The 27,710-nt window shown below is 39.9% G+C and overlaps 1 protein-coding gene across 2 annotated transcripts in view; it reads right to left on the reverse strand.

The window, feature by feature from the left end:
• Positions 1 to 440: 440 nt before the first annotated feature.
• LOC307145376 (pleckstrin homology domain-containing family G member 1) overlaps positions 441 to 27,710 on the reverse strand; it is a 48,552-nt gene continuing 21,282 nt past the window's right edge. For both annotated transcript variants that reach the window (XM_079848453.1, XM_079848452.1), the window contains exons 2-18: positions 25,234 to 25,694; positions 20,431 to 20,531; positions 19,224 to 19,293; positions 15,163 to 15,209; positions 10,360 to 10,510; positions 10,100 to 10,231; positions 9,218 to 9,400; positions 7,763 to 7,858; positions 6,911 to 6,997; positions 6,157 to 6,190; positions 5,963 to 6,049; positions 5,807 to 5,845; positions 5,679 to 5,701; positions 5,397 to 5,567; positions 4,800 to 4,919; positions 2,643 to 4,524; positions 441 to 2,515 (exon numbers count right to left, since the gene is read on the reverse strand). In XM_079848453.1, the coding sequence (XP_079704579.1) occupies positions 1,542 to 2,515; positions 2,643 to 4,524; positions 4,800 to 4,919; positions 5,397 to 5,567; positions 5,679 to 5,701; positions 5,807 to 5,845; positions 5,963 to 6,049; positions 6,157 to 6,190; positions 6,911 to 6,997; positions 7,763 to 7,858; positions 9,218 to 9,400; positions 10,100 to 10,231; positions 10,360 to 10,510; positions 15,163 to 15,209; positions 19,224 to 19,293; positions 20,431 to 20,531; positions 25,234 to 25,569 (4,533 nt within the window). In that variant the 5' untranslated portion in view covers positions 25,570 to 25,694 and the 3' untranslated portion in view covers positions 441 to 1,541. The remainder of the gene's footprint in view (positions 2,516 to 2,642; positions 4,525 to 4,799; positions 4,920 to 5,396; positions 5,568 to 5,678; positions 5,702 to 5,806; positions 5,846 to 5,962; positions 6,050 to 6,156; positions 6,191 to 6,910; positions 6,998 to 7,762; positions 7,859 to 9,217; positions 9,401 to 10,099; positions 10,232 to 10,359; positions 10,511 to 15,162; positions 15,210 to 19,223; positions 19,294 to 20,430; positions 20,532 to 25,233; positions 25,695 to 27,710) is intronic.

Genomic DNA, 27,710 nt, shown 5'->3' on the forward strand with positions numbered 1-27,710 from the left:
CTTCCATCTATATTTAATTCAGTTTATTTACACTGGTACTTTCATTTATATCATTTACTCCTGATTCCAGGTTTCTTATTTCAATGTAACATTTTGTAAGGTAACATCTTTGAACAATGCTCATACAACAACAGAGCTGCACAATATAAACTTTTTTCCAAAACCATACCAGCTGAACAACCAACCAGTCGACCACGGAGAGGGGGAATAAATAAATAAGAAAAATAAACTGAAATGTGCTGTGAAAATTAATAATAAAAATATCTAAATCTTTGGGATGACAGACAGTGTGTAGTTTGAGTGTGGAGACAGGGTGGGGACAGCCAATGCTGAAGATTTTAAACACTAAACACAATGATCAGACAACACATAGTATTGAACTCAAATTTACATCAAATTACAGTACGTTTCTGACTCCTCAAACTCCTCATTCTCCAACATGGTCCCCTGAACAGATTAACCTAAAATTAACACACTATAAATTATATTGTCCTGTGTTTTTTGCCGATTACATCTTCTAGTGGTGGTCCTGCCATGATGCTAAATTAAATTAAATCTAAAAACAGTATTGCAATTTTACTCCATAGTTACTGATTCTATGCTAATTTCTGAGGCATGGTTGATTGTAACTAGGAGTTTAGCAAAACTTGATCACCTTTTAAATATACTTATGACTTTCCAGTCTGATAAATCTATATCTATATCTAATGTACAGCATAGTAAAATATATATGGATTCTATGTATTCTTGACCTGGAGAAAATGTGGCATGCAAATATTACAAATTACACACTGAATGGTCATTGGCTGATGTTAGCATAGTTTCCTGTAGATGCAGCCACCTACACAACCAAATGTACTAACGTCTACACAATTAAAAGGAAATATTTAATTATTGGCTTAAGGAACTGTCAGCATGTTTACACAGAAATTATGGCAGATAATGTAGTTAACATCACCAGGCATGTGCGCCTTATGTGGCTTATCTTAAAGCTTGTATAGCAACATTTATATACATGTACTAGAATATTATAACCAGAAGTTTGAGAATATTGTAACATTTTAAGAGAGAAATAAGTTTAAGTTGTGTCTATGATTCAAGCCCATGTAGCCAATGTTCTTCTTTCATTTCTGAATTACAGTTCCCTTTGAAACTTTGTAAAACTTAGGCCATGGTACAGGTCAGATCACGATTCTTAGTCATGTGACATAATTATTGGGTCTTAATATTAAGGAAAAGAAAGATATAATTTGAAAGATGTTGTGTACAGTGTTACTGCTTAGATCTGTATCTTAGTGTGTTCAAAGTCTAGAGATGAGCAAACTAATGCTTGAATCCATAGATTTCAAATTTAATGGTGTTGTTGAGTGCGCTGAGCTCTGTAAAGTACAATGGATTACAGTTAATATGTTGTATATCATGTGCATTGTGTTGTGTCTAAGTTGTGTATCATGTTCCATGTAGATGTTTTAAGCTTGTTGCGTCTCATTTCCTCAGTGTATGTGCTAAGCATGTGACATGTAGTCCATCATTCCTGCTTCCTATGCAAAACTGCTTGAGCTGAGACACTGGATCTTTTCCCTCAGTGACTGGACAATAGTGGGCTGATTTACACCTTGCTGGCTGCAATCTGGATCATTCCACAAGTATCCCTGCAGAGCCATGTCAGGGTTAGTGGAAACCTGCTGTTCTTGAGGCGGGCTGCAGTGCTTTACTGCGGTTTCCGACAGACTGTGTGGCTGAGCTATTTTTTGCTTCTGTTCTTCATCCTCGTCTTCTGAACGGATCTCTACATAATCGTCATCATCATCTCCAGTGTCTTTAAAGTTGGCCAGATAATTCTCTGTGGCACTTTGCGCATTCAGTGGCGCCGTTCTGTTCAGCACAAGTATTTGCTGTGAGTCCCGCAGTGTGATATCACATGACACTGAGAGGTCTGAAGTCCCCTGGACTGGGCATTCTGGGAGGCTGTGCTGTCGAAGCATCTGCGTCCTTGATTCTTTTCCGTTCACTTCCCACACCTGATTACAAAGCCCCCTGCCATTTTCTTTTCCAGTCTGGTCTATCAATGAAGACGAGGACTGGCAGCGATTATAGGATGACACCTTAGTGTTTCGTGGTCCAATTGAAGTGTAAATGTGATCGGAGTCATCTTTACTTGGTGTCACACAAGCACTCCAACGCTGATTGGGTGGAGTACTAGGAGTAGGCGGGAGGTTCTTCAAAGCAGGGGTAGAAATCGCAGGGGTCATTCCTTTCTGTGGGGTTGAAGTGCATATTGCTGTTTGTGCTGGCCAGGACACAAAATCAGCAAGTTCCCCATTACTGTACGTACAGTTCAGCCAATCAGACTCTTGTGTAGAGCGGACAGATAAGGAAGGAGAAGAAGTGGTGCTGGGGAAAAGTGGATGATGGCCGGCAATACTGATAGATGACTTCAGCACTGGAGTAGTGGTTGGAGAACCCTTAAAAACCACATGTTCATACAAATGAGAGTACTCTGCTATTCTTGCACCTAAGCAGAAGAAAAACAGATGCATTTATAAACTAATACACCACATTGTTCAATCTTTGCATCTACGAGTAACACATTGTAGAACAAAGAAAGAATAACATCAGCCATAAAGTACAGTATGCCTTACCTATTGCAGTGCCACCTTGCTTCTTCTCCTCCAGTATAGATGCTAGGTCCTTCTGTTTGCTTAGCCTTAGCTTAGCGCAACTGGGTTCATGGTCCATGCTCTTCATCTTCAGTAACTGGTTGGCCTTTTTGATCTTCTGACTGTACTGTCTAGCCATGAGGAACACTCTGTTTTTGCCCTTATCCCCAAGCTCAAGAACCTGGTCCCCAGCTTCCCCACCCAGCAGCAGACTAGAGGAGCCAGAGTCCATGCTAGTAAACAGGGAATGAAGCCCTGAGTCCTTCGATGAAGGGATGTCCTCATCGTCTATCCGGAAACTTCCGCTGCTTAATCTTGCGAGTTTATTGCGAATGCTCTTCACTGTGCCAGGTTGAGGCTCAGGGGTAGGGGGCAGAGGAAGGGAAGGGGCTACAGGAGAAGATAATGCTCCATCACTCTCATCCAACTTAGTTTCTGGGAGGAGGTCTGGAGTGTTGAGGATAGGTATAGAACTAGATAGACCTGGAGGGGGATTAGAGGCTGGTGGGTTGGGTGATCCGGGTGCAGCACCAACAACAGGGATTGTTTTTGAGGGTAATTTACATGAAGAATCACTTGACTTTTGTGCAGAATTGGCTTTCTTATTTGGAGATTCTTGTGCTTTGCATTGGGAATCATTACTTCTCTGTTGCAACCTGGTCACTTTACTTGGGGAGTTATGTGTTTTTCTTGGAGAGTCTTGTGCTTTGTGTGAGGAATCACGTGCTTTTTTGGGAGAGTCCTGTGCTTTACATGTGTTGTCTGTTCTGCTTACAGGAAATGCAGCTGGAAGTCTGTCTGGTTTCTTTTCATTGTTCCGGATGTAGTTTTCCAAATCCGTCCAGATCTCATCCACTTTCTCCAATGTATGATCAGCTTCGGAAAGCTGAGATGTTTCAGTGTCTGAAATTGCAGCAGAGGGAATGTGGGACTGATCTGCCTCTGTTGTATTGGTAGGACAGATTCTTTCCTCAGATACAAACCCTCTTAAAATCTGGCTAGCCATGAGATCTACCTCAGATGTCTGCAAACTGTCTGGCTTTCCATCATCCATCTCAACTGCAAAGACTGGGGGCTCCTGAAAGACAATGGTGTCGTAGACATTCTCCTCATCCTCAACAATTTGCAGCTCACGTGTCTCAAATGGCTCCCCTTCTTGACCAGAAGACCTATTGCTCTCACATGAACTCTCAGTTTCAGTTGGAGTTATGATAACTTGAGGAGCTATCCTAGATTTGACCTCTGCTACCTCAGACAGTGCAGGGATAGCTTGATCCTTGCGGATAAGCCCCATGGCCTGAAGCTCCTCGTAACTAATGTTGTCATAAACATTCTCGATATCATCAATCGTTAACTGCTCGGCAGATGATGACCCTGAGATTTCATTGCTTGAAGACTCAGTCTGGTTGTTGGTCTCATCCTCTTGTAGGGCTCGCTTGTTAGGACTTAGTTGCTCACTTTGGTTTTCTCCAACACTGCTGGCCCTGCGAAGTGTTGTTCTGCTCCTGCTTGGAGGAAGGTCTAGGCATGATGATTTAGTCTGTTCAACATGCCAGCTACAGGGTCTTTCTGGATGGTCAGCAGTCTCATGGTCACTCTCGACATCATGACTGCTTGTATCGTTCTCCGTTGGCAGGAACATCTGATAGATGTCTTCATCATCATCAATTTGAAAACTCTTTTGACGAGTTGGAAACATTGCCCTCCGGACTCGATGATCTGTCCATATGTTTCGGAAAGAAGGTTGCTCTCCAGTTGCCAGCATGTTGCGTGTGTTGTATTCATTTCCGTCTGATTCAGGAGGTGCGGTCACCCGTAGGATTGGGGGGGTGATAACCTTATTTTGCAGGGACTCTTTAGCAGTCTGAATGAAAAATGAATAAAAACACTTTTACCATACATTATATTAGTGCTGCCGGAACTAAAATACAATTTTGATAACGACAATTTGTTTAATTATGGATTAATGAGATTGAGTTTTAAAAGCATGAGAGCATTCTCAGCTTTGCTTTTCTCAGTATAAATACAAGCTAACTCCATTCATTGAGACATGTTGCTAAATCTCAAAATAATTATCTATCACAATAATTAGTGGTGCGAACTATGTCCCAGCCACATCACGTGTCACCATGTCCTTACCTGGAGGTCTGCATGAGTAAGGTTGTGGTTTTTCCACTGGTCAATGCTGTCCACCGACACTTGCTGGTTTAGTCTTTTCCGGCTACCCTTCCCTGGCACTCTCAACTTCCCCCCAGAGCTCTGGATGTGCAAAAGTTGTCTCTTAGAACAATATTCAAAATCATTTTTATATTTGACAATAAGAGAGGTGTATGTCCTTGCAAATATTGCAGGCACAATGCTAAGGCATTGTCAGGACACTGCCATACAGTTGCTTGGGTGGTTTTGGTTTCTAGATATGCTTTTGGTCTCTTGTTCAGTTTTTCTCTTGGCAAGCACCACTAATTATCTTACAAACAACTGTACTTCTGATTTAGAAAACAGGCTAGGACTGGTCACGACTAGTTATCTTAATATGGAGTCAAGTGCCTTGCACAATGGACAATGGTGGTGAGAAAGACTGAAAAGACTGGCTGCATTTTCTCATTATTATGTTAGCAGCTCAGATCCTTCACCCTTAGCCAACTAGCATGTCCTTGTTTGCTGCTATTTTAACTGACCTCTAAGTAATTATTAATCAGGTGAAAATAAAAACATCAAATGCCAATTCAGACTAACCAAACCAGTCTCATCCTCATCATCAGCATCCTGTGGATGTGGCTCTTCGTCTACATCACTGTGGTCACCAGGGTCCAGAGATTCTTGTGATTCGCTGACAAGGCTACGGGATCGGCCAATAGAACCCAAAGTAGCCACAGGTGACAGCAGACTGACTCCAAAACTAGAACTCTGTGAGGAGCAAATATATTTACATTATTATTTTTTTTTTACTTGTTTAAGATTTCTCATTAGATTTGCATAATGGATTAATGCATGCATGTTATGTGTGGTGTTTTTTACCTTCTGTATATCTGGACTGGATACTACAGCAACAGTAAGGAAGAGAGAAAGAAAAAAATCATAACACATCAAAACATAATGTTTAAATGATTAAAATATTTTTTTTTTTTCAAACAAATGCCACTTACTTATATGTTTGGAGTTTTTCAATAACTTAGATAAGGGCTCTGATGATGAGACGAAAAGACATGTAGAGCAAGACAAACAGAGAAACAAAAAGAATGAGTAAAATGAATATCAATGAAAAATTATGTTTGTTTGTTTAATTGTGCAGTGGGTCTCACCTGTCTTCCTGCGTGCTCTCCGGGGCGAGGGACCCTCTTTAGTGTTCACTCTCTTGTCATCAGAGTTGTAGTTGAAACTTGGGTGGTCTGAAAAAAGTTAAGTAAAGTGTATGAAATCTAGTCATTGCAAACACTCATAAAATACCAAACACAGTGGTGTGTGGCTTTCAATTTGAAGTTTAAATAATACTTACTTGCGGTATCCATATCCAGAATGGCCTGCTTAGCCTGTGGAGACACAGAAAGAAAACTGACTTCCTCAAACACTAAGTATTTATTTGTGTGTAGTATGTGTGATAGTTTTTGAGGAAGTACCTTGAATTTATGCTAATTATAATTTTTTATTAAAATGCATTATTATGCAATTTTTTTTTATATAAAATATATATATATTTTTTATATAAATTAAATTAAAATTAAAATAACAAATATAAATAAAAAAACTGAAAGTGTTACAGTTATTTTATTACAGTAATGAGAATGTGGGTGAATAATGAACATGTCACAATGCAAAAATTGTGAATGGTCCTAAAAATAAAATCTTTTATTTTTTCTTTTGATTTTGAGGCAAAATATGATTCAGACACATTTATATGTGATTTACCCAACTAAAGGTAAATAAAAAACACATTAAAATTTGTCAAATCATGTAAATGAGTATAGAGTATACCTAAATATGAGTAAACGAAAAGAAATTTGCATCTTTTTCTCTGTGAAAATGTGAATTTTTGACAACTAAATGTCCTCTGGGTGGCGCTACACCTTCACTTCTGTAAGTACAGAAACTTCTGCTTCACCTTCGAAGTTCTTTCATTCTCTTTGAGATGTGAACTATTTTATCATGACGTAGTTGAGTGTGAATAGCCAGATTTGGCCACAGCTGCCTACTCACTGAGCACATTGTACAGAAGTAGAGTTAGGACAATATGTGTGTGTGCATGTTCTAACCTTGGCCGGTATTTTGGCAGGATGGTTTTCAAGGATCAGTCGTTTTAGATGCAGGACCCACGTTCTCTTGTCCTGTTGAGACTTTGCCTGAAAGTGGATTAGAGATATATTAGCACTATCTGACACACCTCTATAAAGCTACTGTGACCGAGTCATCCCGCAATCAAAGAACATCAACACCAATCATCAAAATCAAAACAAACACTTTCATCAACTGGGTGAACTTCAGCACAATCAGTAACTAACATACAGATGTGATCGACTGGAACCGCCACTCACCAGTGACGCACTTGTACACAGCTCATTTCAAAAGAAAGTAAACTCTCTGATTTTTCATTACAGTAATGTGGTTGAAAATAGTTTTCTCTGTGTTCTAATGACACAGGTGGATGGATGGATGTTCTGTTTCATAACATCTTAGGGTTAAAGCTGAACATATGACTGGGCATGTATTCACTGAGATAACAGTGAGGCATCCAATCATTAGGACACGAGGTGATTTATACGCACGTTCTGTTCAGTACACGGCACCATATTTATGACTACTCGGCTGGCGTCCAACACACAGGTCAGATGTAACGGCACTGGCTTTAGGCGAGACTCATACCGTCACTCACACACACACACTTATGTGTGCGTATATACATACATGCTGAAGCCTGTTGGTGGGTGGGTGTGGTTTTACTAGGGTAAAGTTCAAGGCGATTGGCTATCCTTCAGAAGTCTGGCCTCATGCTAAACATTCCACTGTGTTTAACATAACCTGCCGATTTTCGGTTACGTGGTGTGTGTGTGTGTGTGTGTGTGTGTGTGTGTGTGTACATGTGTCTGTGTGTAAGTTTGAAAAATTACCTGCACAGTGTGTTGAAGTTTGGGGTTCTTGTAGTGGAACACACTGAAGCTTAGAGGTTCTTTAGGAATGACTTCTACCAACATTAGGTTACAGCACTGCACAATTGTAGAGATGAGAATAAACATAGAATAGAGATTATAGTTACTCAGTGTTCCAAACATTTGATAGAACCATGACAACTTATGCACATTTCATTTACACACTGTCAGAAAAACAAAAACCCTTTACGGTTACAACGGCTTCTCACTGAGGCGGCACCCTCAAAGCCAACACCTTGTAACTTAATTCTTCAGCCCCAAAGGGTGTATATTAATACTTTGGAGTAGTAATATATTGCTAGTAAGGTAGTAATATGTACTCTTATGGTACTACTATGAACCCTTTAAATAAGAAGCAAAGGTGTCACTTTGAGGGGACAAGCTTGGAAAGTTAAATAAACCCAGTTTATTTTTTGGAGCTGGTCAAAAGTGGTAAAATGGACATCATTGTGAGTGCTATCCGGAGCTGTTTACTGTAGTAGCAGCATGATGACGTATTTGTGCCTTCGGATTTTCCACCATGCTTTATATGCACAGAATGTCACTTGTCTTTGCCAAGGATACAGTGCAAGAGACGCAAAGAATGCAAGCTGCTCTCTGAAGGTCATAATTCGGAGACAAGCTCAACTTGTACGTCATTATTCGCAGTTTACTTGAATGAATGAATGAAAGAGGTATTTATATAGCACATCTCCTATGTACTGCTGGACACCCAAAGCGCTTTACAATCAATGTCAGGGTTTTCCCTGTTCCATTGTGCTCAACCACCACCAGTGTCCAGCATCCACTTGGATGAAGCGACGGCACACACACCAGCTATAGGTGGAGAGGAGAGAGAGAGTGATCGAGCCAATTCAGTGGATGAGGATTATTAGGAGGTCATGATAGGCAAGGGCCAATGGAGGGAATTTGGCCAGGACACCGGGGTTACACCCCTACTCTTTACAAGAAGTGCAATGGGATTTTTAATGACCACAGAGAGTCAGGACCTCGGTTTAACGTCTCATCTGAAGGATTTTTGCGAGAGTTAGTTTGGATTCCCTTTTTACCAATCGTGAACAGTGCAAGGGTTCATTTGCTGGGTTCATTTGAACACAATTGCACTATACCACCTTTTGAAGTGGACTCAGGGGCAGTTTGTTTGGTAACACCCAAGTTTGGAAAAACATTTTCACACCAACCAAACTCGGTCATTTCAACTGTGAAAGTGCCCTTAAGGACAATAGCTAGTTCAAGTTGGTCTAACTTGTTAATCAGCTGGGCTACCGGCTGATGAGGACAAGGCTGACCTGGTGGAGCACCTTGGCAAAGTCTAACTACCAGCAAAAAGAAAGCTACCATGACCTGAAAAACAGCTTGACCTCCTTGACCTGGTTGTCCAGCAGGTGAAACTAGCATACGTATATGGGCTCTCACCAGGATGTGGGCCTTGTAGGTGTAAGTCTCCTCGCGTTTCTTGGTGATCAGCAAAAGTTTGTCGAACAGGAAGAGCGTTCTCTCATTTTTCGCTCTCTGGATGCGGAATGTTCCCTCGAGAACCAGCTCGCCATAACCAATCAGATCAGGTCCCTTCCAGTTAGTCAACAAACTCTGAATCTCCTGAGAGAGAGAAAGAAAGGAAGAGCAGAAGAGGAGGAATGTTACTTTCCACGCACATGACTTTAGCCGACAGGCAAGTTGGGAATGACGTCCATGTCTGATGAGTCTCAAACAGAATGTTTTATTATCTGTTACCACACGCCCATAAAAAAGCGTGAACCCTGCAGCTAAAAACAATTTAAGGTAGCTAAGGTAGCTGATCCATGCTGATCATTTATTGCCATTTTTCTATTCAAGGACAGAGTCTCAATATTTGATCATCTGGACTAGTATCTGGTGACCTTGTGTGGTGCTGATATAGTAGACTAGAGTGTCCAATCCTGCTTCAGAAGGGCCACTTTCCCACAGAGTTTAGACCTGCTCCAACACATCCGCCTGGAAGTTTCCTCATCCTGAAGACCTTGATTAGCTGGTTTAGGTGTGTTTGATGAAGGTTAACCCCTCAGGAAGACTGTCCTCCAGAGGTAGAGTAGGACAGCCCTGTTGTAGACCATATACACCAACTTGTGCAAGCAAAAATCAGCTACCATGTTACCGACTCCCTGTCGGTTTCTAGGACTACGTTTCCGAAATGCGTCACAGGCCAAAATAGATGGTACAAACTCTTGGCACCAAAGGTTTCTACGATCTACTTAGGCTTACAGTGCTGTTGGAAAATGCAGCCCAGTGTGTATATGAGTGTGTGTAGGGTACACAAACCTGCAGCCTCACTGCATGCTCGTGTTTTCTCTTCATGTCATTGATGTGCCAGGCCACCCTTTGCATGGTGTCGATTGCCTCCTGGATCACGTCGTACATCTCTGAATCCTTCTCCAGATGAGTGGCGATCTCCTGCAAGACACCAGTGCATCTCTGACCTCAGATCATTGCCATGACCATCTCTATGTGTGTGTCTTTATGTACAGGTGTACTACGGTCTTTGTGTGTAAAAGAAGATGGTTCTGTGTGTGTGTACTTACATGCAGTAGTAGATGGTACTTTAGGATCCTCTGGACAGGTTTAAGCAGGTAGGAGCCGAGAGGAAGGGAGTGTTTAAGACTCTCCTGGCGCTCTCGCAGAAACTTTGCCACCGTTTTGTTACGCATGCACTCTGTTAAGACAGCAACGGACCTGCAGATGCATAAAAACACACCGCCAATAAAAATGTTTCTTTATTTATATCTACTCACAGACTTCAGCAGATATGCACAATATAAACAGGTCAAACACACATTGTTGATTATATATCCCTGACAACCAAAAATTACATAAGCAATGGCCAAAATACATTTAAGTGCATTTAAAATGTCTGGATGACATTAGATACAAAATAACTTTTGGTCAACTGGTGATTTGGTGAAGTCGGTTCTGCTCATGTTCACACAGATGTTCTAGTAAAGTAAGCATATGTGTAGGTTACGACAATAACTATGAATGGGATGCATCAGTTCACAGCCTCAGTCAGTGTCACAATGCCCTTGAACAGTATATTATCATTTATAACCCAACAAACTTTTGTGAAACGTTTTGCTTGAAATGTGTGTATGTCCTAAACTGTTACCCTCTAACATTACACTTGGTTGGATGCTATCAAATTCATTTACATTCAGACATTTTTAAAAGTGGCTTAAAGAGATAGTTCACCCAATAATGAAAATTTGGTCAACATTTACTCACCCTCATGTTGTTGGAAACCTGTATAACTTTATGACTTTCATTGTGCAGTTTTTTCTGTGGCCTATGTTGTTTTGGACCCCACTGATTTTCATTTCATGGACAAAACAGTTGAATCATTCCTCAAAATATATATTTTTTTGTGTGTGTGTGTGTGTGTGTTCCATGGAAGACATTTGGGACAACATGACGGTGAGTAACTGATCAAAGAATTTTTATTTTTCTAGTCTTGGTTGATCCAAAGTGTCCAAAACTTTTTGGAGGCAAATGTACAGCATATTACTGCATAAATAAACAAACACACAGACATGCACACACACAACAAACACACATGTGTGCATGGTTGAGAGATTAAGGTCGGGCCCTTCTGTTAAAACACAGATTTTACAGTTTATTGGATCTGCTGCCACGCCTCACAAAGCACTGGGACAGATAGACGTGTGTGTGTGTGTGTGTGCGCGCGTGTGTGTGTGTGTGTGTGTGTGTGTGTGTGTGTGTGCGCGCATTCCAGTGTCCTGTGCACAGACTTCACATTGTCCCAATGGGAAATATGACCCGAGTATCACTGAGATACAGCTATTGCTTTCAGGAGTGTTACTGTATGTGTGTGTGTGTGTGTGTGTGTGTGTGTGAGAGAGAGAGAGAGAGAGAGAGAGAGAGAGAGAGAGAGAGAGAGAGAGAGAGAGAGAGAGCGTGCCATATGACCTTGGTTGGGGTCAACAGCTGTGTGAGGGTGTGGAAAGAGGGTCTCCATGGCCCAGACAAGAATCCATTCACACACACACACACACACACACACACACACACACACACACACACACCTTGCAACATCTGATGAAACTACTACGAGTCACTTTTATTTTCTCTTAACATCAAAAGTAGGACCCGTGACAGCACGTGCTGCACCAGTGTGTGTGTGTGTGTGTGTGTGCGTGTCACCGTGATTTTTCCAAGTAAGACATGTTCCTGGATCAACATATTTTGTTGATCCTGGAATAACATTACTGTCCCAAAATTTAGTCCTTACCCTATCCCTACCCCTAAACCTAACCCTACCCATAACTTTTCCCTAAAATCAGAGGGAAATGGTAGGTGAATAACACCTCATCCTGGAAGCACGATATTGAAGCACCTCATCCTGGTTCTAAGCCTTGACATAAACTGTAAACCTGTCCCTCAAATTTGATTGGTTGATTGGAGAGTTGGTCCAGGATCAACAAAGATGTTACTCCAGGAACATGTGGTACTTGGTGAAATCACGTTCCCCGTGTGCACGCATCTGTGTGTTTGATCAAAATTAAAAGAAAAATGGGTGTGTGCGACATTTTTCTAGGGAAAAGTGTTGCATATCAATGCTTTTGTTGAACTTTGTCATATTTATTCAAATCTCTGCACACATACATGCACCCAAAGGCAAATGTATTTGACACATATTCACGTTAATCTCCAATAACCTTTACTGAAGGCCTCAACACTGTTCAGCTACAAAAACAGTGACGTTCTCTTTATATTTTCATCTCTGATTCTCACTCGCTCACCTATTAACACACCAAAACAAATGTTTGTAAAGTTGACCCAATGCAATGCTACGCTGTTTCAAAGGAACTTATCTCACAGCTGCATGTTTATATTAGTATGGAATAAATATTGCATGCATTTTGATTAGTCTGGTCCACTTTGTCCACAGTAGTGTCAGTCTATTAAATGTGTTTTTTTTTTTGTTTTTTTTTTTAAAGTGTGGCCTATGCAATCAGAAATTGTTTCACAGAAGTAACTGTGTAACCCCTCATACTTCTACTCATACTTGAAATTAAATATAAATAAAAACATTCTCTTTCAAAGATTTGATGCACTAATTTGGCAAACTTCAGAATCCAGTTAAGCTCCCCTTACTAGTGGAAGTTGTGCGGCAGTCTTGGGCTGCGTTCCAGTCCAAAATTGACATGCCCTTCACTCGCTAACTACCCTCCGTCTCGTTCACTCGGATGTCTGTCATTGCTTACGTTGCACGAGTGCCCACTACTGGCGGAAACTGCAACGGGCTGAACTGGAACGTCCTAAGCCCTTGATCACTTGGATCAGCTATGGAGTTGATTAATTAATTAATTAATTTTTCCCTTTAAGAATTTGTTTAATGCAGCATCCAAATGTATATAGGTGTGTTTTGGTTGTTTTAAATGAAAAAAAAATATATATAATTAATATAGCATTGAGATGTTTGTTGTGGTGGTGATTTGACGAGATATGTGGTGACGTCACAATCGTACTGCATTGTGGGACATATAGTTGCCTGAAGTGTACATATGAAGTAGACTCGGTCAAAATCAAGGGAACGAGGGTCTGTCCGTATAAACTTCTCTCGTCCACTTCATGAAGTGGAACGCACTTCAAAATGGCGGCAGGGATTCCCCCGAGGTGAAGTGCTTAGGGAAGTTCACAAGTTCGTGTCTAAAAGTGGACTGGAACGCAGCCTTGGATTTTCTTTTACTGACACCTGCTGGCTAGCAAATGTGTTTTTAACTCTTTCCCCGCCAGTGTTTTTTTAAAGAGGCTGTTTTTATTCTAGCTTAATGCATTTTTTTCAACACTTGAATGTGGGTAAAAAGCAGAGAAAATCACTTTATTTGTCAAAGACCACATCTGGATCAGATTCAGAACGCTGATCAAAACACAGATGGAGTAGATCGAGTCCATCAACACCCCAAAGCTTCACAGTCCTGTCGCTCGTCCTGGGTCGACATTTCATTCAGTAACATTAGGCAGTTTTGATTTATATGCTGTTTAATGTTGATGATCGTGTTATTTTACATATGCATCTGCTTACATATGCTATGGCTTGTTCCTGCTTCTTTTTCACATGTGTTTTGATCTGGAGATTCAGTTCTCTTTCAGAAGATGTGTAATAGCGCCCCCTACCGTATAACAGTGAAATCACGGAAAACCAGAAATTTCTGTTAATGGCGGGGAAAGAGTTATAACTATGTGGGTTCAACAATAACACTGACGTTTGTCGTCACATAGATGGTAGAGTAATAACGTCTGCTAAATAAACTGTTTGAGATCGAATTAATGTCAGATTATTGCTGTAAATAGCGAAGACAAATCGCGGGTTTAATTACGGGTTCATCTCATACACTGGAGTTCATGTATACACATGGACACCTTCAAAAATGGTGCTTTCCTTCTCCTGACAAAGTAAAAGACACTGAATGAAATTTGTATCTATATGGAATGAAAACTATAGATTGTATTGCATGTCAGCTTATTTTGCTCAAGAAAAATTATATGTTTACGATTCTAACTTTGCGATGCTGCTTAAGGCTCCAATATTTCAGAGGACGAACTGGTGTGACATAATTTTGAACAAAATTAGACCAAATCGAAGTTTGTTTGGTGTACGTTTCGGGAGTTTGAAACAGCTAGTAAACACTAGTTTAACTACTATTGGTCTGTGGCGATGACGTAATAGAGTGGTGTTGGGATGTTCGCTAACAGTAAACCACTGGTCAAGCGAAGAACGGAAAAAAAAGCTTTATGTTATTTTATAAATAATTGTATATTATTTATATTTTAGATTATATTGGGGCCTTTATGAATGTTCATTGCAACTATGTTTTTCAGGAAACAGCGAATCGTTAAACTATGATGGTAATGATGCAACTTGCCACCATATAGTTGGCTAACTATGCTTTTGGGAAGCACACCCCTGTTCATCTTGGTGACCACCATAACTATAGTATTCATCTCATCTTTAGGGGTAAAATAAGTGCAAAAGGTTACTTGTAAATGTAATAAAGAAAGGGGCAGATTGGACAGGTGATAGAGAGAGACGGTGAGACGGGGTTTCCCTCAGGGGTGAACATATAGAAACAGACTCCTAGACTCCAGTAGTGTTATACACAACATAATATGACCACACACTCTCACATGTCTCACATTCCACACACACACACACACACACACACACACACACACACACACACACACACAGGCATCTGAGACAGCCATTGCTCTTGAAGACTTATAAAGCTCTGTATTGAGTGAAAGATGGTGACACACAAACCAAAGGAAGTGAACTACAACCACAAACCACAGGACATATTTCTCACCTTGGGTAATTTGTGCAGTACTGTGTGTATATGTGGAAGTCTTCACTCTGAAAAACAATAAGGAAATTAGGATTAGTTACTCAATGGAAGACATGGGGGTCAGCCAAGGAAAATGACTAGATAAGCATATATAAATAATACCTTAATGAAAAATAATGCAGAAAGGGTTGTGTGACGGTAAAGGGACAAGCAACACGCTTCATTTTAAATACTTTAAAGGGTTAGTTCACCCAAAAATAAATATTCTGTCATCATTTACTCACCCACATGTAATTAAAGGGTTAGTTCACCCAAAGATGAAAATTCTGTCAGTAATTACTCATGTCGTTCCAAACCCGTAAGACCTGCATTCATCTTCAGAACACAAATCTGAGAGCTTTCTGTCCCTCCATTGACAGCTACGTCAGAACGTCGGCTCACTATTGGCCAGCATCACACACATGACCAGCATCGGCATCACACGCATCACACACATGACCAGCGTTGGCCAATAGTGAGCCTACATTCTGACGTACGATACTTTGCGCACAAAAAGTATTCTTCATCGCTTCATAACATTAAGGTTGCATAACATTCACTACTGTAGTCACATGGACTATTTTAACGATGTTTTTACCACCTTTCTGGGCCTTGAAAGTTGCAATGACGTTGCTGTCAATGGAGGGACAGAAAGCTCTCAGATTTCATCAAAAATATCTTCATTTGTGTTCTGAAGATGAACAAAGGTCTTATGGGTTTGGAACGACATGGAGTAATAATGACAGAATTTAAATTTTTGGGTGAACTAACCCTTTAAGTGGGTCAAAAAGCACTCGAAAGTTCGGCTAATTGCATTGAATACAAATTTAAACTATAATACATTTTCATTTAGTTGCAATTAAGTGTCCCAAATCATTACATTCCGTTCGTACTTAAGTATATTCTTTTTTTTTTAAAATGCTTTTCATTAATGTATGCTAAAGTGTACTTCTTTCCACAAGGGTATATCAACATTTAGATGGCAGTGTCAGTGTGTGTATGTCTGTTTGTGCACATAAGCTTGCTTGCTCTGAAAGGTCACATCAGGATGGTGCGTTACAGCACAAGGTTCAGAGCGCGCGCGCACACACACACACACACACACACACACACACACACACACACACACACACACACACACACACACACACACACACGGCGGTCGCAGTGACTGTAATAAGAGTCCTGATGTTATGTTTACAGTAATGCTAGATGTGAGCGTGCTCTGATTAAATCTCTCTCTTCTCCTCCTTCATCTGGAGTCTTTTGCTCTCTCATTCTGCCTATATGAACATCAAAGAACTTGGAAAAGTACAGAGAGTCTGAGTATCAAAGAGCCGTTTATCCTCTTCCTCTAATATCCCGTCTCTCGCCGCCCCCGCCAGCTTTCACATCTGCCCTCTCTCTGTCCGTACACACACACACACACACACACACACACACACACACACACACACACACACACACACACACACACACACACACACACACACACACAGGTAGCTTTATTAGTGAGTGTGTCCTTGCATAAATGCTGTGACCCGAGTGTAAGGTTCTCCATGGGAAAATGTCTAAATTTTCTCCTGTTTTCTAAAGTCTGGAACCAGATGTGTGCTTACTCTTTGATAATGCTAGTTGTCTTCAAGTCATACACACGTGCCACAATGTCAACATTAGCCTAATGGTCAACTTAGTTTCGTGTCAGAGCTGTAACTGTATCATGCATTTTGGTGTGAATGGGCCACTGCATTGACGTCAGCATCCAGGACCAGAACAATATTTGTTACTTTAGGGTTTTATAAGCTTCTGTCAGAACTGCAAACAGCAGGTGGAGGATCCTCACTGTTCTCAGAGAAATACACTGAGTCAGCGTGTGGTGTCCTTAGAGAGAATTGAATTGAATTGAATTGAGAGAGAGAGAGAGAGAGAGAGAGAGAGAGAGGGGGGGGGGGGGGGGGGAGAGAGAGAGAGGGGGGGGGAAAGAGAGAAAGAGAGAGAAAGGACAGTGTTCTCAAGAAAGCTTTGATAGGAATCAGAAGTAATAAAACCTCTCACTTTTACTGGAATCCTGAAGCTCCTTTGTGATATCAATACCACAGAACTGAGTAATGCCTTTAAACGCACACACACACACACACACACACACACACACACACACGGTTCTGGGAGTATTTGCTGATGATGACTAACCTTTATCAAGAGGACTGACCGATAAGCACAAGCCTTTAAAGAGCTTATTTTCTTCCTGATTTAACCTATAAATGTTGTTTAGTTTTTATAAATTAATGTGTTATGTTGATCAGCGATATTAACCCTTTCACGCATTGAGGTCACTACTGTGGACAGCTACTCAACAAGCATTTTCTTGCATGGGTTTTGATGGCATAGCTGCACATTAACCTCTACAGTGGACCCTGGTGCATCGTCATATACATTGCCATCAAGTGGCAAGACGTTGTGTGTAGATTTTTCCCCTCTGAACCCAAAATGCCCGTCAGAAATGCCAAGTTGCTCTGGAATATCCATCCATTCTATCCTAGGAGACTCTTGCAGGTAAAAATGGTAGCATCTAGAAATATCTAATGAGTCACATCACAGTAACATTTTCCAAGTATTGATTTTAGATGGCCGTCTGCAGGAAGCTAGTTATTTTAGTCGATAAAGTTTTGAATATGGATCGCTTCACTTCAGAAGGCCTTTATTAACCCCGCAGATCCATGTCGAGCACTTTAATCATGAATGGATGCACTTTGATGGACTTCTAAAGTCAAACAGCCATTCCCTGCCATTATAAAGCTTGGAAGAGCCAGGACATTTTTTAATATAACTCTGATTGTATTTGTCTGAAAGAAGAATGTCATATACACCTAAGATGGCTTGAGGGTGAGTAAATCATGGGCTAATTTTCATTTTTGGGTGAACTATCCCTTTAACTTCAAAAAAAGTAACGTGATTAGGCAATGTATGTGACTTGTAATGCATTATGTTTAATACAGTATCTCTTCAGTTTAAACCATAAACGCATATTGTCCACTCAAGTGGACATCTGAAAATTCCCTGGATAAAAGTATAATCATATACTGTATTACATCTACAAAATTCAAGGACAAATGTCCACGTAATAAATTAATTGATGTTTTTATATTTGCATTCTAGACCTAGTTAATTCCCTTAATTATTATATGCTCTTAAAAAATCAACTCCAGGTGACAAATATTGAAATTTGGGACACTTTTTCGTCCCTTGTAAACATATGCACAGATTTAGGTTCCTTTTATAAACTCAGAGCCATATTAGTTAATTGGCGTTGTTCATAAATATCATATTTTGATGTTCTGATTTCAAGTTTGTCAGCAAAACACACTCTTATAACCAGTTACAAACACTGACCACAAAGTGTGTGTCTGAGTGAAAGCTTGTGTTAGCGTATGTATGCAACGAGAGCCGGGCTGAGAAAGGAAACCATGTGTGTCAATCAAAGCACCAATCAGTGTATCTCTCTGTGGTTTCTCAAACAGTGTTTCCCAGGCATGAACATACCCAGTACAAGCAGACCTCCGAAGGCCAGTTTGACACTCGGGCTGGTCTGGGTGTGTGAGTTCTCGTGGGCCTCACTCATTTGCACTGTGTAAATTGTCAGCCCCCTGCTAACGCCACATTAGCACAACAATAACCCGAACAAAACAAAGCAATTATCACACAAAACCACAGGAAAGAAAACCACAGAAACGAGTTGCATTCCAGCAGCTGTTAATTAGAGCTATAAAACAGCTAAACATACTCAAGTATGTGTTATTATGCCAGTCAATGGAGACTCTTGAGGTAGGAAACTAATTCTAACATGTAATAGGCATGATAGAGATGCTGACTGTTTATCTGTGTGACCGTGTGATAGTTTTGAGCATGTGTGAGCTTTCTTCATAATTTTGTATTTGCGTTTCATGAAAGAAAGACAGTCTTAAATAAAAGTTTGTATGAACCTGAGTGTGAGTTTTGAGTGATCTTTAAGGTTTGTCTGTGTGAAGAAAAGACAAGAGTTTTACCTTGGCTACGAAACACTTTGCAATGGCAACTGGGTTGGCGTTACACTTCTCCAGGTCATGAAGCAGATCACTAAAACACACACACACACACACATTGGTTATATATCATTACTCACACACGTAGCCGGCTGATCCGTGCTCTGTATTGTAGGCCATGAACTGTAAAGGAAAGACCCACTTCCATGAATGAACAGCATTGTGAATGCATGTGTGGTCACTTCTGCATTGCAGTCATATGAAGTAACACTGTGAATGTGTGTGGGCTGAATTTGGAGAGAGTCTGGCAAAATGTGCAGGTGTGTGTGTGTGTGTGTGTGTGTGTGTGGTCCGAAGTGAGAGGAACTGAGGGAAGAGATGGCAGCAAATTCAACAGACAGTCTAAAACAGAAGATCTTCCCTCAGCAGGCCATCAAAGACACTTTCTCTGAATATGGTACACGTGACACTCCTAAAGCAAGCCGTGTTGTTCATTTCTGTAAAATGGTGTTTAACCTTCAATGGAATCAATGAGATGTTTAACCTTCGTCAACCTCAGGGGGCAAACTAAATGTTATATGAGCTGAATATTATCTTTATTTTCATTAATATGAAGTTACCAACTTCACTTAAAGTTACCAAATGATGGACATTGTCAGTTCTACCAATAAACATCAGAATTATACAGACCAAATTAAAATTAAATTAAAAAAACTATACCAGACTGAATGGGTTTGCAAGTAACAGGGTTGTAAATTTACCTTAATCTATCACTCACTAGATATTCGATGTGTTGGGATTAAATGTTGACTTCTAGCTTCTGATGAGCATACATTTTCCATGAAATTCACAAAATAAAAACAGTTTGAAATCATTTAATGAATTAATTGTGCTTAATGAATGTGTTCAAAAGGTAACAGGACTGTGCATATCTAAATAAGTTTGGTCATTAAATTTAGTTTGTAAGAGTGAATTAATCAAATAGCAAATTATTAAATGATTATTTTCATTCAAAGTGTGACGCGGTTGTATGGTTTTAATTGTTGGAAATGATAAGAACCTGTTAAGCACCACCATATGAAGGTGGTATGGTAGTTTAATTGTATGGACAGAATAGTTTACCTAAAACATTTTTTTTAAAGCCTAATAGTTCATGGAAAGTGGCAAACACCCATCACACTTTTCTAACAGATGCGCTTGTCCCTGAAACGAGCAGGATGTGTCCGTGTACCTGTTAAAACGGTAGATGTCACGGATATTTCCAAATAAAGAATTCCTCTCTTCATCTCCCAGCAGCAGAAGAGACTGGTTGCTGATGCAGTCCAGGTAATCCTGTGGAGAAACAGATGAAAGGATGAGTAATCTCATCAGGGGTCATGTGAGATGGGCATCAAACAGGGTCCTGCCCCCCCCCACTGGCTTTGGGCTCTTCAGGGTTTGACGTATTTAGACAGACCTGCTTCATCTCTCACATCTGACATTAACATTTGCGCATCAGTAGATTAGCTATGTCCGCAAGTTATGTAAAGTACTTAGGGAGCGACACTTTGATGCACATAGTAAGGATCAAAGAATGGTATTTTCCATATCCATTATGCAAATTATACAATGGCCGGGACAGTCAATGATCTGTGGAATCTTCTTTCGGAAATGTATCTTAAACATTTTTATTCAAAGCAAAGTTTTCTCTGATATACTTCTGACACATTACGTACATGAAGATATAAATAATGAGTTTAAACAAAATTAGTTCAAACAATTTGCTGTTGCTTTAGTTTCCTCTTCAGTGAAAGCATTCATAAGCTTCATACGCATGTTCATCGTCAGGTGAAAATATACACTTTTATTAACTAATAACGTAACTTTTGTTGTAACTAAAAGGTTGTGTGTAAACTCTTGAAATGTTCCTCATGTCAGAGGTAGAATCTTGAAAACTGTATAAATGTACTTTAACCCATAAAACCTTTTGTTATCACTTCCTTTGGGGGTTTCAAGGTTTAAAGGAACACGCCGACTTTTTGGGACTTTAACTTATTCACCGTATCCCCCAGAGTTAGATAAGTCCATAAATACCCTTTTCATCTCCGTGCGTGCCGTAACTCTGTCTGACGCACCCACCGGTAGCCTAGCTTAGCACAAAGACTGGAGGTAAATGGCTCCAGCTAGCATACTGCTCCCAATAAGTGACAAAATAACGCCAACATTTTCCTATTTACATGTTGTGATTTGTATAGTCACTCTGCAGAAGTAGCAATGCTTCGCCTTCTGAGAATATAGTTCCCAGTATGGATACGGTTAGAAGATGGCTGCTTATTTGGAGCAGTATGCTAGCTGGAGCCATTTACCTCCAGTCTTTGTGCTAAGCTAGGCTAGCGTCAGACAGAATTATGGCACGCACGGAGATGAAAAGGGTATGGACTTATCTAACTCTGGGGGAATTAATTAAACAAACGTGGCCTTGTTTTTACTTGAACGAGGGAACAAATTAATACAATGAATTTGAAAAGTCTTGGACACGTTTGAGTTTCAGCAAGAACCAATGAGGGTGAGTAATTAATGACAATTTTAATTTTTCATTTTTGGGTGAACTAATCCTTTAATTCATGGCCACAATATGTAAATACTGCACTCTAAAAACCAAATACAAAGCATTGGCTGAGACAGTATTGTTACCTCCCGTCCAAAAAGGCAGAAGCTGCATTTGGTGATACCAGTGATACAGAACATAAACACCACCTTTGAGTTGCACAAAGAGGCTTTCATACACTAGTTCTGTAGAAACACATCTATGTACTGTTTTCTAAAGAACATATCGCTACCTGAAATGAAGAAAGATCAGCGTGATTGATTTTCAAAATAGTAAGCAAATTATGCTTTGTTTACGGGTTGTTTATCTGCAGTCCTAGTTTCGGTTTCTCTTTTTGAATGATGAATATAGACTACCGATACCCGCTGATATAGACAGTTATTTCCTCATACACAGACGCAGCACGCAAGTGTTTGTCGCCACTAGCTCTTTTAAGTCGGCTTGGTGTGTCACGGCCTTAAGGATGGAGGAACAACCTGAATGAACTACAGAAGCCCCCAGTGAGCTCTCACAAAAATATAAGCAAACAAAGCATGTCAGAATCTGTATTTGTGCTGTATCTTCTGCTCCGCCCTATATGCGATTGTCTCTCTCTTTGGATGACAGACGAGATAAGTGATTCTTTCACTCAGATACAAATCTTTACCTGAACACCCCCAGGCAGTGTAAAATAATCATTCTGTGTCTACTCTAAAACACACCCTGTGTCAACACCCCGTGTCAACACCCCGCTCACACATAAACACAGACCTAGAGGTTTGTCTCATTTTTAAAACTGAGAAATAATGTGATGCTATCACCCCAGGAAGTTAAAAAAAAAAATTTTAAAATTTTTTTTAGTAATTAAACTTTTATTTCAGAGAGTTGCCAAGGCAACATTTCAAACTTATCATCTAATATTTATATTTTATTTCTTTTATTTCATTTCAGCTTTATTTCAATTAAAGAAAACAATTTAAAAAATAATTTTAGCTTAAGTTTTAGTTAGCAATAACTTACCGTAACATTTGCATGCTATTTTAAACTTTGCGGTCAGATTAAGAGAATCATTGCGATAAAATGCTCACGATTTTCCATTCTTTGCAAAGACAGAGCAAAAATCTGCACATTAGATATAAACATGCTAAAACTTGTTAAACCAGGGGTCTTCAGCTGAGGATCCATGATTTCTAGGGGTCCTTTGTGTTACTGCAGGGGTCCACCAATTATTGTTGGATCTCAAACTAATTTTAAGTTAAATTCAACCAAAGCTAAAATTCTGCTAAATGTCCCTCACTCATTGACATAAGTAAATTAAGATTACAATGTAAGGGGTTCCAGTGTGAAGAATACTAGATTCATATTTCTAAAAGAAAACATCATTAAATTACATAAAATATGTATTAATATTTATAGCAGTCTCATGTGTTTCTCTTTTAAAGTTGTTTTCCTAACCTACTTTCCTCTGCTTTATCTGTCCTCTCCATCCATCCTGCTTTCCTTTTGTTCCATTCTGTCCTCAAACCATCTATCACTCTCTTAGTGCCAGGGGGCCTGTGAATGTGTGTGTATAGAGGAGTAGGTGGGGAAGGGGTTTGCAGCCCCCCTAAAACTCTCCATCCTCACATTAACCGAGAAAGAGTGAGAAAATCAGGGCAAGGGTGAGAAGAAGAGTTTAGCATTCATCTCCTCGCTCTCTAGGTCAAATGACAGCCATGTGCACTTTAAATTTGACAGCTATATAAATCATACACAAAGAAACACACACACTCGTACTCAAACAGCTCCGGTACTCATGCTTTATGGGGATTGGTAGCCTGCATGGTTAAGGACAAAGGTTCAAGGTTTGATCTCAAGTATATGAGAAACCCACACACTGCAAGATACTTGCAAGGAATAGTTCAGCCAAAACTAAATGTTATATCATCATTTACTCGCCATCCTGTCATATAATAAATATGCTTGACTTTCTTCCATTGAACACAGAAGGAAATGTTATAGATGCTATCAAGCTCTAAAACAACATAAAAATGTGCTATAATTCAAAGAACTGAACTTTATCAAGACGTGTGGAACAAGGTCATGTTAGTGACAGCAAACGGCATTTGTTATTGCATATACATACATATGCACAACACTGCAAGTTTGAAGAATGACTTTAATCCTTTCCTTCTTACAGCTTGACGGTATGAATATGAATAACCATCCGCTTGCAAATGTATTAAATGTATTTAAAAGTTCTCCTCTCGTGTTCCACAGGACAAAAAAGTCTTATAAACATATTAATGGATAAATCTCATCAATGAAATTACTGACAAAAATGTTCGTTCATTCAATCGGTAACGGAGCAAGTGGATGTATATTTATGATTGGGTCATTGAATCGATCCTTTCAAAGCCGCGGATTTGTTCACGAAACACTGTGTGTTGCAGGTCCGCTGTGGCTTTCATTAGAACTATCATTTCATTGCAAAATTGAGTAAACTATACTGCCAATACTGTGTTTGCAATGTACGTCACTTCTTTTGATTTGTTGAGATGTATAAAATCAGTGTCACATTTGCAATCGTGTTGATATTCGGGTTATTCTTGTTATTTCAAGGTGGAGTAGAATTAAATGAATGGCAAAACAAAGCATTCAAAGCATTTTGTTCACATACCCCCTCTGTTACCTCACGTATACCAGTTTGGGAACCACTGCTATATAGTAGGCGAAAAACAGCATGTGACAAAAGAAGTATGTCCCTATTCATAGTATTTATAAAACAGTAGGTGACAGTACACATATCACGTACTACTTCCGTCGAGATTCTGAAGTGCGCACTTTACTTTCCCTTCACTATCCCATGAGGCCACAGGAGAGGATTTGTGAATGGAAGTGAAGCGGCGCAACTGACGCTGGTAGATCGCATGCAAACTTCAATTTTCTATTGAATGCACTAATTAAATAATATATTACCATTGTAAGGAACTGCACTGCTCTATTGTTTTTTTATTTAAAAATTCTAAGACAATACTGATATTGCACTATCCTCCCTCCTGCACTTTGTTTTTTCACTGTATTGTCAGAGAAAATGTATAACTGTATTTTGTTTTGACATTCTTTTCCTACTTTGTGTTTATATGTCAAGTGAGTGTTGTAGCCTGTTGTTGTCAATGAGTGTTGTAATTTGAGAGCCTTGTTGTTACCAAGTCAAATTCCTAGTTTGTCTCTGCAAACATGGCCAATAAAGTTGATTATGATTATGACAATGACAATGCGGCAAATGTACGGTAGTATGTCTGAATTTCACATCACACTATACATACTACGGACATTCATACTATATAGAACATACTTTTTAATGGTCGCGTATACAAAGTTTCAAACCAAATGTAGCACTTTAAATACAGTATTCGATTTCGGACGCAGTGATTGGCTATATGTCACGCTCAGGAAGATACCGCACATGCTTTGTGTCTTTCATACCTGGACTATACTGCGGAGGTCCTGGACGTAGGTTTTTTCCGTTTCAAGAATTTCCTCCACCACTCGGTCCACATACTGGACTTTGCGTCCTTCCGGCGACTGAATCTCTGCGTCCCCCTGATTGGTGGGTGTAGGTGTTTGTCTTCCTGACTCCTCCTCCTCCAGCTGTCGGGCAGGCACCAGCTCCAATCGGATGGCTCCAGAATCATGATCCCGCTCAGGGGTGGAGCCTAACACGGGCCGCCCCCCCAGCGAGCAGTGACTGTCCCGGGAGGAGGCGGACGAAGACGTGGAGCCGTAGCTCACCGGCCGGTCGTTGCAGTGCGTGGAGTCCATGCTGCGTGAGGAGCAATATCTCGGGGCAGAGTTTCTGATGGGACCTCCCGCCTGGCTCAGGACCGGCCCTGCAACAGGGACCTCCGGGAGTGGCGGTAAAACATCAGTGGAGAATGGATAATCTTCTGAAAGATAAAAAAGCCCAAAGTGGTTAGACGATATTGAAGGAAATTGCAATTTCCCATATCTTGTTAAATAATGTGATACGATAATGCGGTAACACTTTACAATAAGGTTCATTAGTTAACATGAACTAAGAATGAACAATACTTCTTTAGCATTTATTAATCTTAGCTAATATTAATTTCAACATTTACTAACATTATTAAAATCAAAGGTTGTATTTGTTAACATTAGTCAATGCACTGTGAACTAACGTGAACAAACAATGAACATCAGTATTTTTATTAACTAACATTAACAAAGATTAATACATACTGTAACAAATGTATTGATCATGATTAGTTCATGTTAGTTAATATTAACTAATGAACCTTATTGTAAAGTGTTACCGATGATTCTTTAAGTGTGCAAAATTAATTTGAATTATATTTAAATATGTTTACATTATATAATCAACATGCATATTTCACATTCTTTCTGGGAGAGCATCACTACAACTTCTGAAAGTGAACAGCAATATTTACTGTAGCATTGCATAAAAAGTAATGTCACAAATCAGACAATGTCATTCATTCTGAAAACACACAAAAACTACAACCCACTGCAATTGCATATTTGATTCCCAGAGTTAGATCTCAAAAACATCCTGAGAAACCCACAGCAATCTCTAGCATTTCTGTGTGGGAATACACACACTCGAAACCATTTTGGGTTTGTTCTTGTGACAACAGTTCTCAGGAGAAAGCTAAACTTTAACATTATTTTAGATGTAGCTATAATTATTCTTAGTCTCACTGTCCCATTATCTCAGACTAATATGTAACACACCAATAATAACAACATAGAACATTTATAACATTCATATTTCATAAAAAAGCTGTGAGTGGAAACTTGGTGTTGTGCTGTGTGCTTCTACACTGTAAAAAATTCAACTTACGTTTTGTATGACAAATTCAGTTTTTAAAGTTTATTCAACTATTTAACATGAAAAAAGTTGAGAAAAGTTGAGATAACTCAAACACGTAAGTTGAGAAAACTCAAAAATGTCCTGCAGCTGGTTGCCTTAAACTTTTAAGTTTTCTCAACTTTTTTTTTTTTTTACAGTGTGCTTGCTAATGGGTTTTTAGCATAATGCTAGGTGATTGCTTGGGTGTTTTGGGCAGTTGCAATAAGCGGACTCAAATAGAGACCGGATATCTTTGAGGGGGAGGGGGAGGGGGAGGGGGAGGGGGGGGGGGGGGGGACACACACCCTAGAAACCATGCAAAACACATTAGCAACCACATAACAACCCCCACAACATCTTAGCATTAATTTTAGTTTTATGAGCTTTTACTGCTATAGAGTGTGTTCACGTGTCTCTGATGTTGGGCATGATTCAGATGTGTCTTAAAACAGCAGTTGACAGGCACTCACCACATCACTTCAAGTGAATTACCATGAGAACACACACACACACACACACACACACACACACACACACACACACACACACACACACACACACACACACACACACACACACACACATGTGCATATGTGCACACACACACAGACACACACACATGCAGAGCCTTTCATACAAGAGAAAGGCCAGCACTGAAAGAGAGAGGCTTTAATGAGCAGATTAACGTGTAATGGAGACATTTTACTCTCTAGGTGAAATGAAAGAGAGCTCTGTGTGACCGTGTGTGTGTGTGTGTCTGCATATGCACGTGTGTGTGTGTGCACGTGTGTGGCTGCAGACTGTCTATTCTCACAACACTGTAAGACCATCCAAACGCACCCACTCCACACACACTAGCACAGGTGTGCACACACAATCAACTCAGTGTAACGTGGTAATTTTTACACTCCGTTGACACAATAGGTAAATTACGGCAGTGGAAAGGGGTAATATATACTGTGCATATGGGACAAAGTGAAGTGTTGAATAACAATGTTTCATACAATTCGCACCAAATCACATCATGGAAGCCAGTCAAATGCAACAAGTAATCGCTCTCCAACAACGAAAC

This window comes from Squalius cephalus, assembly GCF_949319135.1.
Source record: "Squalius cephalus genome assembly, chromosome: 18".
NCBI classification, from domain to species: Eukaryota; Metazoa; Chordata; class Actinopteri; order Cypriniformes; family Leuciscidae; genus Squalius; species Squalius cephalus.